The following is a 13,551-nucleotide window of genomic DNA, read 5'->3' as shown; positions in this document are numbered from 1 at the left end:
GTTCTGAACTCTCCTAGCTATATTTCTACGGGACAAGTTCAACCTTTGAAAATACAGAAATAAACAGATTTGTAGAGTTCAATGCCACCAAAACTCAGCCCTCACTGATCTTTTGCAAAAAAAAAACTTGCATACCTCTCCCATACTTTCAATAATACCCAGATATCAAAATATGATCAGATTTTCCTTGTTGGACTAACCTATACCTCCAACCTTTGCTGGTACAAACACATTTCAACCATAGCTTCTTCAGTGCCAAAAAACTTGGTGTATGTATTTTGCACGAGACACTGTATCACAAATGTTAACTCTATACAAAGTCCACATCTGTCCAACCATGGAACATTGCTCCCATATTTAGGCTGGTGCACCAAAATCTCTCTCTAAGCTTGCTCGAATCTATCCAGAAGAGGACAATGCAGTTAATAAATGATCCCTCTCTTACATCTTCACTTCAATCGCTCTCTCACAGACCTATAGTTTCTGCCTTGTGTCCCTTTATGGATATTCTCATGGATAGTACTCTGCTGAATTGGCCACTATTATTACTTCACTTTCCTCCAAAATCATTATGGATATTCTCATGGATAGTACTCTGCTGAATTGGCCACTATCATTACTTCACTTTCCTCCAAAATCATTAGAACAAGAGCTACTTCTAACCAACATCGTTTTAGTCCTGATCTTTCATTCCATCTAATTCTGTTTTTAGAACAGCCCTCCTTGAACAACTTCAGTTGTTCAAAAAAAAAAATATATAAATAAAAATAAAGAGATTCCTATTTCTTTCCTTGTTCAGTAATGGCATCGATTTAAGCAAACGTTCTAGCAAAAGTGTTTTAGCAAATGTTCATTTAAAATCTGGTATGGAGACTACATATTTCTTAATGAGCATTACAGTTTATTAAACTAAATAATCAAATTGCAAGTTTTTTGGATTTTCAAAGTTACATCACAGGTACAAGACTAGCATAAAAAAATTAAAGACTAGGAAAAATTAATTATAGACAGTATGTGTCTGACATCTTGAAATTGAGTAAGAAAAAAAAAATTGATATACATCCTTCAAATAGAAAAATCATAATTTTGATTTTAGTTATCACAAGAGGAATCATTATATAGGCATTTCAAGTAAAGATGAGTTAGATAGTCTCATACAGAAGTAGCAGGATTTCTTGTTCCAGAAACTTAGGTTATTCATCCTATATGCAGGCATTTTACCAAGAGAACACACAATTTAGAGCAAAATATAATTAGTTGGTGGTGGATGGTGCAGTACGTAGATGTGAGTAGATAAAGGCATAATGTGTAGATGGAAGATAAAGTACTGCAAACAATGGATTGTGTGAAGTAGAGTGCCCTACTTGGAGGTGCCACAAATACACTAGTGTCCAAAAGCTAAGGACAAACTACATTTTTACCTATATATGAAAAAATATTCATAACTACAGCGAAATGCGGACATAAATTTATTGCCAACGTACTAATAAATTATATTACACAAAAAAATGTGATATAGATTTCGTACAAATTAAACTGCAATACACTCTGGCAAAAGTTACAAATTTCCTAAGGATGTAGTTAAGGAATTAATGTAGAGTGCTTACAGAAAACTATGTGGAGAGATTTCAGTATGGAATATGCCCACCTCGAACTGTGATGTAGCACTCACAACATTGTACCATGCTTAGCACCATGTGATTCAGCAGTTCTTTAGGCAAACTGGCCCACTACTCCTTCAGAGCAAGGATAAGGCCTTGTTTGTGTTTTCTGGAAGGAAATTTTGAGCAGCAATACATCTCTCTATTGTGTCCCAAAAGTGTTCTATGGGATCGAGATCTGGGGAGTGTGCTGGTCACATGATTTGATTAATATCCTCTGTCACCAGAAGCATCTCCCCTGCTCATGTACAATGTGGTGTGGCATTGTCATCCATTAAAATGAATTCTTCGCCTACAGCACCAGGAAACAATCAAAAATGATGTTGAAGAACTTCGTTGCAATATCTTTCACCAGTCACAGTTCCTTTTCTATCACTTGTAGCGCACTGCATCCATTAAGCATAATGCCTCCCCACACAATGACTTCAACACTGCCATACCTATCCCTTTCAAGAACATTCTCACGATGGTAAGCTGTACCACTTTCAAACCAGATCAAGTGTCATATACACTCGGAGGAAAGACTAAAATAACTCTCATCTGTAAAAAGTACATTAGCTCATTGGTGTATCATTCAATTTTTAAGGATACAGCACCACTGAAAAGGTGCTCTACAATGAGCTGTGAATAAAGGGATGCAGTCTACAGGCATTAAGTGTATAGGCCTACTAGTTGCAGATGTTTTGCCACAGTTTGTCGATATATCCATGTACCTGTGCTTGAATGAAGCTGACATGCAAGCTAACCTGCCATGGTGTGTTGATTACATTTTGCTGTTATAACCAAAAATTTGTCTTCATACTCCATGGAAGAGCAAGGTCACCTTTGCTATTCCATGATTCTTTCACCTTACCTTTCTGCATTCTGACAGCTTCCCTAATATTATTAATTTTCATATCAGGAAAACAAGATTTGGTCATACTCTCATTAATTACTCCTCTTATAACAGAATTGCTGTACCCTATCCCTCTTTATTTTGCTTAGTCAAATGCTTTTGTTTCTTATTGCACACTTCTTACTTTTTTTTCTCTTCTCAACTCTATTAATCTCCTGATGAATTTGTAATTTTTTCATTTTATACATTATTCACAGTGCTGCGAAAGATTCCACATAAGTGCACTATTTTTTTATGGACTTCTGTCAATATTATGCACTCCAATATTGCGTTTCACTCTCTTCACACAACTGGCACTCTCTCAAAACACTTCTTACATATTCATTCACCAGTCTCACTTTCCTTCCAATCAGAATTTGAGTTTTGTTTATAATATCTCATGTTATAATATTATATTACAGTTAGGTGTTATGGAAGTAAGTAGCTGAAGACAGAAACATAAAAACTTGCAGCTAATATATGATATATTATTATTATTAAGAGAGACCTCCAGGGAGTCAGAGACTCATCGAGGGAGGCCACATACTACACACACCAGCTATCATACTTATTCTTGAATTCATTCACACTGCTTGCACTCACAACATCCAAAGGCAATCAATTCCAATCACGCACCACCCTTTGAGAGAAAAATCTAGCCCTCACACCCTCTTGGTGGTCTTCATTCTCAGCTTCCAAGGATGCCCTCTCGTCCTTTCCCCACACTTCAGAAGTTTGTAAGTCTCAATCGTATCACCCCTCTTTCTCCTGTTTGCTAGTGTCTGAAGTCTACAAATTCTCAATCTGTCTTCATAATCAGTATTCTACAATCCTGATATCATTTTTAACACTCTCCTTTGTACTCTATCCAATATATATCAGAATCACAACGAAAACCAGGATACCAGACCTGCGCTATAGTCCAAGTGAGGTCTTATCGAGGCCTTGTAAAGAGGCAAAATAACATCCTTATCTTTACGTGTGAACGTTTGTTTCAGCATTGCAATTATCTTTTGAGTTGTATTTGCAATCTTTGCCACATGACCCCTAAACTTCAACTTCATATCTATTAACACTCCAAGATCCCTAGCCTTGTCAGTTTCTTCTAGCCTAATCCCACCAATATAATATGACACTGAATATCTAATCATGCCGAAGTGAATGACTTTACATTTACTCATGTTGAGCTGACACCCATTTTTCCATGCCTACAATTCCAGCCTACTTAAATCGTTCTGCAAGTTCTGCATATCAGCAGCATTCCTGATTACCCTACCTATCTTTGCATCACCAGCAAATAGCTGTATGTCACTTGTCAAATCCTTCCCAATATCATTAATGTACAGATTGAATAACAGTGGACCAAGCATTGATCTGTGTGGTACACCACTTGTTCTTTAAACCTTGCAGACTCAGATCCTCTTTATACCACTTTTTGATATCTATCAGTCAACCATCCTGAAGTATATGAAGAATAAGTCTGCTTTTTGGTTCATTCTTTATCTTACCAATCAAGGAAAATAGCTTTTTGGTAATTATGTGTTCATGTAGCATTTAAAAGGCACAATTTTAACACTAATGAAATATATCAATTTGAATTTTTCTTCATAAAAATTGGATTTTCATTCAATGTCTTTGCAAAACAGTGGAACTGGAAATGTAGAATTCTTGTGAATTCCAAATCTTATGTATCTGATTTTATTTATTATTAATTTATTTTTATAGTATAATTATTCCTTATTTTAATTTTATTTTTGACTTAACTCAGATGTGGTCATTTCCAAATTCTCTTCTTCCAAGAAATATTAAACTATAAGTTAAATTACTGATCAAGTATTTTCACTGATGAAAAAAAAAAAAAAACATCACAATAACAGAGCACACACTATATATAATAAGCATTGTACATTTCAATAACTTCTGGTTCATGCTATAAAAACACATTCTAATTTGGAACTAATTAACCAACATCCTTATATACAATTGCAAATATCTTCTACTTGATCTTTATTGTAGTTCAACTGAAGAAGGCACTGATTCTCAAAACTTAACATCTGGTCAGTGCTTTTGTAGGACAGTCAGCACACAACAGGAAGACATTGTCATCAGCCTATGGCTAACTGGCAAACAGAGATAATAAAAATACTACCCTCTGAACAATAAAATTGGAGGAGAAGGTATTCGAATCACAGTATGCAATTTTTCCAATGCATGAAGCTAGGCAGTCACATGAACCTTCTGAAGGAGAGATAGGAATGTCAGGATTGTGATTCTGAAGTGATGCACACCAAACAATCTTTTGTAATGCAGTTTTTCCAGTGATCAATGATAAGTTTGGAAGAGACACAGTGTGGAACTGGACAAGACTGCCCAACCTGACAGGATTTCATGTGGTTTAGCACATTTTTCATTCTCCGACACAAAGGAATGGGGCACCGGTGCATCGGATTGTCCCTATGCATTTGGGCCTGTTGGCACTGGTGAGCATGCAGCAAAATTTTCAGCTGAGCATGAACATGGTTATGATTCTGTGAAGGTAACACTGAAATAGTTCTTTTTCCATTTAATAGAGGGCCTTTTTGCTAGAAAGGAAAATAAGAAGTTCATAAATGCACTGTTCAAATTTCTTGATATGAACTACAATATGAAATATAACTTATTTCCAAAGTCAATTATACACAAGCAATGGGATAAAGTTGCAATAGATTACTTAATTGTGTGAGTTTGATATATACATGATGATATAAACAAGAATAAAAGTTTGATTTATTATATATGATCCCAGTTAATCTGAAGCTCAAGGGAACTGAAAATGATCTACTTTAAATTGATGGAACATACAGCTGTTTATATAAAGTCTTTCCACTCCCATTTTCATCAAGTAAGAAGAGCAGAATGGAAACTCTTAAGGTATAATTTGGTATTTATGAAGAGGTCACATTGTCTACAATCTTTTCTTGAAACATCTAAAAAAAAAAAAAAAATCTATACAACCAATAGCAACGTGTCTGTAGTTTACTCATGCATACTGCTACCAAACTGCTCCATGCTGCCGACATCTGAGCAGCTAAAGTCATAACCATAAGAACTCAAACAGAGATTAAAGGGTTAATGGCTGGCTTAATTTCTAAAAAGTTAATAAATCTTGTATTCAGGAACATTAAAAATTCACGTACCCTATACTCAGTGAAGATTAAATATTTTAGTCTTAAAAGCTAAGAGACTTTTTTTTTAATTCAAGGAGAACATATCTAATTATCAGAAATAATCAAGACATAAGCCTAAATATGTAAGTCATAAGATAGGTGAACATATAATAACTGATGCATGCTTGCACATAGTTTAAGTAATTATTTTATTTATATATTTTTTAAATTACCTTCAGACATAAGAAACTGCAAAATCTACACAGAAAGAAGAGAGAGAGAGAGAGAGAGAGAGAGAGAGAGAGAGAGAGAGAGAGAGAGAGGTTGTACTCCTTGTAAAAAATAGTATGAGGAAGTTTGTTTTAAAGAACAGAGACAGGAATTAAAGAGGAGTATGAGAACTCTGTTCAGTAAGTTTATGACAAAATGTATGTGGAAGTAACCAAAAGCTGCTCATGTTTTAAAATGCATAGATAACATTCAAATAATGATGAAAGCTGTTTTGATGAAACAGTATCAATGAAAATTTCTATAGAAAATGCAGAAGACAGAATATTTATGAGAAAGCAATTAAAGTCTGTTATATCATCTACTTCTGGATAGTACTAAGCAATTTAGGCAGTTGGTGCACCACTTCAAATGTGAGAATAGAATTCAAGAAGTGTGAATTTGAGACTTATACAGTCTTATGAGTTGTGCAGGCAAGAAGTGGTGTCTTATGTGGAAGAGAGCACCTAGTTTTTTGTAGGCTGAGGATACTACAAATAAGATGTGTTTGTGGCAGGAAATGCTATAGGTGGTGAGCTATAAGTTAAATTTTTCTCAAATTTGCGAGTCCCTTGTTCTTCTTGCTTACTTTTTTATTTTTTCAAAAAAACAAACAAACATAATTTTTGAAATATATTAAGCAACAAACTCATACGGAACCTAACAAAGTGATTTTATTAAATAAAATACTATAGTTACTGTTACTACCATTTTACAAATAAGAATTCACTTTTGGTAATCACATATAAATAAATAGGACTATAAAATAATGCCCCTTGATTGGTACCGCTGATTATCACTTGAAGTATAAAAACAAAAGACAAATATAACGTATTTAAATTTTATTGTGTTTAGATAATATTTATTTATTATTTATACATTGTTTGTCATTAAAACTTCTAGCGCAAAAAAAACAAATTTATTTTGTTTATAAAAAATGTGGACTATTGCATATGTGCAATTATAAAAGATTTTATTCTTATTATATTTTGATAATTAAAAAATGTTTTTCTTATGTAAGATAAATTAACACAGATGATTGTGTGCAAATATTTCATGTTTAGATCATGAAATATTTGTTTAAAAATGACTGTGGTTGATTGTGTCCTCATACTTTTTGATTAAGGAGTAGTACATAGCTGTATTAATAAAAGTTTTTGTGTGAAATACGGCTTTTTTTTTTTGCTCGACGATGCAGGCCCTTTGTTAAAATTTCCATAGCTCACCACTGGGTGTAAGTCATACTAAAATGAGAAACTTCATCTTGAGCTGTAACCATTAAGTGATTATTCTCATAAGAAATAAGAGAAGACCGTATATTGGTAACCAAGGTTCAGTAGGTTAACCAATGGAAAATTGCAAAAAGATCAAACTTTTAGGTATGGTTATGGAATATCTTGGAGGGGAAAGTTAAGCATTATGTTGTTCAAAGATCAGGAACTAAATGGAGCATATTACACTAGAAAAATTATGGATTTGCAGTTACTGAGAGAATGCTACTATTTGAAATTACAGCCAAAGCAACTAAGCCCATGAGATCTGAGCATTATGTCTGTTGCAATGTGCATGTGTTCTTATGGCCAGTTTGCATGTTTTACCAGATGAAAAAACCCTGCTGCCTTTAAAAGAGACTATTGTCACTTACATGAGGAAGAGCTAAAGGAAAGTACAGAACTTTGAGGTATTCTAGCATTAGTGGAGAAATATGAAGAGAGGAAACCATTCAAAATGATATTTAGTGAATGGCTCAACCAACTGCAGTGAGCAAAGGTTAGATTCTATGCAAAATCTGACAAAATACCTTGGAAATGTCAAAAGTGGATAATGCTGACTTAGAGATGTGCTATAGAATGAGAGCAGTATTCACATTTTCACTATATAATTTAAGGAAATTACAACGTACTAGGATATACATTAAAATAAATTTTAATATATTTCAATATTTCGGCAACATCACGTTGCCATTTTCAAGGACTTAAGTACAAGACACGTGCACGCAGGCACAACAAAACAGTAAGTGAGGAAGAAGTAGGAAGCTATTATTTCTCCTAAAGTCCTGATTGTGCCCTCTAGTGGGCAATGTTGGTATTCTTGGGCGATTGGGCTGAAGGTCTTCTGATGTAGGTTTTCCAAATTTGAAAAAGTCTCATGCAGCAAAATTTGTTGAGGTTTGGATCATTTCTTAGGGCTGAAGCTGATTCCATGAAAAGCCTTTCATATCTGTATTTGCTACAGTGTATTATCCTGGCTTTCTTCCATCGTATTCTATGGCAGGTATCTAGCGCATGGTCAGCAAGACCAGAGGGGTGGTATTGGTGAAAACAGATGTAGTCCTTGTGTTCTGAAATTCTGATATCTGCTGTCCTGCCTGTTTGGCCAAAGTAGGACAGCTTACAGCTGCAAGGGACCTGGTAAACAACAGGTAGGTCTAGGGAGGGGGGGGGGGTCTTTAGTAGAGCGGATAAGGGATGCCAATTTTTTATATGGTCTGTAACAAGAAGTTAAGTTATTTTTTTTAAAGATTTTTGTGGTTTTTTCTGAGGTGCCTCGGTTGTAGGGTATGGTGATGGATTTAGAGTAATCCTTGTTGTGAGGGTGGGGGGAGGTTGTAGTTTACTGGTTTCAATATTTTTTGGATTTTTTTTTTTTTTTTTTTAGGGGGGGGGGGTACCCATTGGCTGAGAAAGTGTTGAGAATGTGGTTTAGTTCTGTGATTAGGACATTGTCATTCGAGCAGATAAGTTTAGCCCTGTTGTGTAGTGTCTTAATGACTCCATATTGTTGTGAGGAGGGGTGCTGGGATTGTTGGTGAATGTATCTGCCTGTATGGGTGGGTTTTCTATATACTGAGAAGACCAAGGTTCCATCAGGCTGGCAGGTGACTAGCGTGTCTAAGAAAGCAATGCAGTTGTTTTTTCTTCTTCCAGGGTGAATTTGATTCTGGGGTGTTGGTTGTTTAAGTATGTTAAGAAGGAGAGGAGTGCATCAGAGCCATGTGGCCAAATAGCGAATACATCATCTACATAGCGAAGCCAAACGGTTGGTTTTTGTGGGGCAGAGTTTAAGGCTTTCTCTTCAAAAGTCTCCATATAAAAGGTGGCCAAGGGTGGGGAGAGTGGAGAACCCATGGCTGTCCCCTCTATTTGTTTGTAGAATTTTCCTTGCCAAACAAAATAGCCTGAGTTCATTGTGAACTGAAATAGGGCTGTGATATCGGGAGGAAATTTAGCTTGGATTAGCTCTAAGGATTCTTTGAGTGGGACATTTGTAAATAAGGAGGAGACATCAAAACTGACCATTATGTCAGTGTGTTTGAGTGTAAGGTTTTCTATGCTGGCTTTGAAGTGGGCTGAGTTTTTTATGTATGAAGGTGTGTTGCCAGTATAATGTAAGAGAGCTTTGGTCAAATGTTTAGCTAGTTTGTATGTGGGAGAATCAATGCCATCCACTATGGGACGTAATGGCACATTTTCCTTATGAATTTTTGGAAGTCCATAAATACGGGGGGGGGGGGGGGGGGGGGGGGGGTATGGAGTTATATGGTTTTAATTTGTTAGTGATTTCCACAGGGCAAGAAGTGACCTTCTTAAGGAGCCTGTGGAGTTTTCTAATTTGTGAGTTGGTGGGATTATACTCGATAGAGTGGTAAGTGGCCCGATCTATCAATAGAGATTTCAATATTTTAATGTACATCCTAGTATGTTGTAATTTCCTTAAATTATATAGTGAAAATGCATAACCAACGTCTAAGCCTTTCCACGAGAATGAGAGCAGTAGAATCCAAATTGGTAGATAGTCATTAATTAGTAGGCATCCAGGTAATGAAGAAGAATTTGATGAATTTGAACGATGATGAATGAATACATGAATTTGATCATGATGCTGAATACAGTTTGTCTAGAGTCATTTATTTTTCATCATCATCATCATCATCAAATTCCTGCCATGTACCCTCAAGGGGTGTACAGGATATGACAGTACTACATGAAAAAATTATATCATTACTAACTTCCTATCTACAATTTTCCTCCAAATCAGTCTGTTACTTGTCAAGACTCCAACATTATCAGATCTTATATTTCTATCGTCTAAGGCACTTTGTACTGTATCAATCCATGTATATCTTGGTCTTCCTCTGGGTCGTTTTCCTGCCAACCTGGCAGAGAACACTTGTTTTGCTAATCTTTCCTCTCCAATTCTATTTAAGTGACCATACCACCTGAGATTAGCTCTGCTAATGTATTCCTGGATGCTGACAATGTCAAGTTCTTTCCTAATATCCTCGTTTTTAATATGATATTGCCATTGATGCCATCTGTTCACGCATCTAATCTTTCTCAGGACTCTCATATCTGCGGTCTCTAGTCTTTGCTCAAGTGTTTTACTTCTGACCCAGCTCTCAGATCCATAAGTTAAAACTGGTTTGAACTTTGAATACTGTCTTGTATACAGCTAATTTAGTGTTCCGACTAATTTCTCTCTTATTCCATATGAATTTATTCAATTGACTTCCCACCATACCAGCTTTGCTGATTCTGTTGTCTATTTCTATATTTAATTTACCATCTTCAGTAAAAATCGTGCCTAAGTAGCTGAAATGTTTTACTTGTTCCACAGGTTCTCCATTCACAACACAGTTGACATTTTCAATGATTCTGTCTATTTTCATTGTCTTTGTCTTTTTATTGCTGACCTTCATACCATATCTATTACAACAGCTATTCAATTTAGTCAGAGAATCTTGCAGACTTGTAGCGGATTTATTTAGAAGTATAAAATCATCCGCATAAAGCAAAGAGCTGACATTAACATCTCCAATTTTGATATCAGGTTTAATACCACTTTCCTTCATAATGTGATCCATATAGATAATGAATACCAGAGGGGATAATGTACATCCTTGTCTCACACCAGATTTAACATTAAACCATCTTCCAGTACTTCCTTCAATTCTAACTGCTGACTTACAACTCAAATAAAGACTGATTATTGCTTGATATAATGCCCCATTGACACCACATAACTGCAGCGTATTGAATAGCTTCTCTCTTGGCACCTTGTCATATGCCTTTTCCAAATCGACAAAACTTAAACACAGATCTTTGTTATATTCCCATTCTTTCTCGACTATTTGTCGTAAAGTGAAGATCTGATCCTGACAGCCTCTATTTGGCCTGAATCCAGCTTGTTCTTCACCAAGCTTTTCTTCCACAATTCTTCTCAACCTTTTCTCAAGTATACTTGCATAGATCTTGCCAGGAACACTCAGTAGGGAAATACCTCTGTAATTCTCACATTCAGTTTTATTTCCCTTTTTATATATGGGTACTATGAGAGCTCTACTCCAATCATCGGGAATTCGTCCCTCTGTCCAGGCTTTCTGAACTATGCAGTGCAGCCACTGTAAGACTCTTATACCACCATACTTCAGCATTTCTGGTCGAATATCATCTACCCCTGCTGCCTTTCCACATTTCAAGCCTTTGATGGCTTTTTCTACTTCAAGTATGGATATATATTCCTGACTGCATAGCTGGTCAGTGTTTTTTATCACTGTGCTGTCATCACTGCTTGTTTCATTTAGCAGTTTTTCAAAGTAATTACTCCATACTTCAAGGATATCTTTTTCTCCTGTTTTCATGTCACCTTTATCATCTCTAACTCCTTTTACAGCACTCTTTCCTCCATTCCTAAGCGTCTTCAACAACCTCCAGAATATTTTGCCACCTTCTTGATATTTATTTTCTATATTCTTGCCAAAGTCCTCCCATGACTTTTGTTTAGCTAGTTTTACACACTGTTTAGCTTTCTTACATTTGTCTCTGTATTCTGTAAGAGTAAAAGCTGACTTATTTTCCAGGAACTTTTGATATGCTTTCTTCTTTTCCTTCACTGCCTCTTTAACTTCCTGTGTCCACCAGGGAGTTCTGATTTTTTTTATCCTTGCACACAACCTCACCTCATACAACAGAGAGAAATATTTAGTTGTAGTTAAAGATGTGGAAACAAGGGACAAACTATTAAAGGGTTTTACTTTAGAAGGCAGCACAGTTATTTCTGTAATGGTTGGGAGCCAAGCAAAAACAGTAAAAATCAAATATTTCCAATGGAATATATAGAGAAAACAGTAATGAAATTCTTATACAGACATTCTTGAAATGGGGTAAGATTAATTACATACGAAAGCATTTATCAGGTGAAGATCCAAACTGGCTTTCTGGTGATGTCACCTTCACAATGGATATGAAGACACCTGTACCAAATTTGTTAACATTAGTACAACCAGAAACTCTTTATACTACACTTGGTAAAATCACAAAGGCAGTGCCTGCATTGTGGTTCAAACAATCACCAGGGTGGTAACTGCCTCAAATCTAAATGTTTCAAATGCATGGAGATAGGACATATTGCTAATCAGTGTCTCAAACCCTGTCAGAAATGTGAAAGTTCTGAACACCAAGTTAACACCTGTCCTTTTAGAACTTTCGCTGAAAGAGTGGGAGCACCAGTAGAGCCAATTACAACATCGTGTATATCAGAGAGGCATAATGAAGAGTTCCCGGATCTTCCAATTAAGGCTAGTAAAGACAGAGCTTTTAACAAACTACACTTGGTAAATCACAAACAGTGCACGATCAAATCAGCTAGAAATTAGCTCCAAAACTCCAGATATGTAGGAGCCAGTTTCCCAGTCAAATATAGATGGAACAACATCAGTTGAAATTACTGATAATGAACCTAGTATAACATCTGAACAGATACCAGATGAAATGCAAAAACAAAAAACTGTTTTACAAGGGGAAAAACTGGAGAAGAAACAGAAAAGCAAGTAAGACAACTGAAAGAACTTAACATGCAGATAAGATCATGAAAAAGGAAAGATGAATAAACAAAACTGAGAATAAACAAAAAAATTAAAAAAAGGAAGTACATCTAAAAGTAATAAAAAATGTAAAGATGGAGAAGATTGTGGATCATGAAAGGAAAACTCTTCAGTTTCAGAAGAGTTTATGGACTATGAAGAACCATTTCATGCTAATAAAGGGAAACCGAGAGATACAATTAAAGAAAGCATGGAGAATTCAAAGTTTTCTCAGTATGATTATCATCTACACAAAAAAGAAATAACTTGGTTCAAAATCAAGAACAATAGGCATCAAGTTCACATAATGGAAGCAACTGTAAAATACTGAAAAACAGTTTACAAGAAGCAGGCTACACAAATACACCTTTACAGATTGAAGACCTCAGCAGGTTCATCCAAAATTTAGAAGTTAAAGACTTACCAGTGACGCTTCATTAATCATAGCATCTCCTTTCTGCATGCCTGATTAAATGTATGAGGATTCCACAGGCAAATTAAACAAGAAACTATAAAAAAAAAATCAAAAATAAAATCAGCTAATACCATTTTGTTCCCATATAGGGAGTAGGCAAGGACGTTTTAGCCCTATCTAACTTTTGGAGACTGAGTAGGCAGTTCAATCTCCACTGGTAGCCAATCAGAGATAGCTGGCCCAAGGCTATCACTAATTAATCGGTACGCAGTGAAGAAGGCGGCTAGCAAGTGCTGCCATCTCATGGTCCCTAATCCTAACACAAT

At 35.7% G+C, this 13,551-nt stretch overlaps 1 protein-coding gene across 2 annotated transcripts in view; it reads right to left on the bottom strand.

The window, feature by feature from the left end:
• Positions 1 to 4,406: 4,406 nt before the first annotated feature.
• Positions 4,407 to 13,551, bottom strand: part of LOC150106098 (uncharacterized) — a 184,248-nt gene continuing 175,103 nt past the window's right edge. For both annotated transcript variants that reach the window (XM_090393843.1, XM_090393844.1), the window contains exon 10: positions 4,407 to 5,117. In XM_090393843.1, the coding sequence (XP_090249969.1) occupies positions 4,794 to 5,117 (324 nt within the window). In that variant the 3' untranslated portion in view covers positions 4,407 to 4,793. The remainder of the gene's footprint in view (positions 5,118 to 13,551) is intronic.

This window comes from Typopeltis vanoorti, chromosome 6 (assembly GCF_054136105.1).
Source record: "Typopeltis vanoorti isolate ZY-2024b chromosome 6, IOZ_Tvanoo_1.0, whole genome shotgun sequence".
NCBI lineage: Eukaryota > Metazoa > Arthropoda > Arachnida > Uropygi > Thelyphonidae > Typopeltis > Typopeltis vanoorti.
Note: the sequence above shows the minus strand (reverse complement) of the source record. Positions and strands in the feature narration are given on the sequence as shown.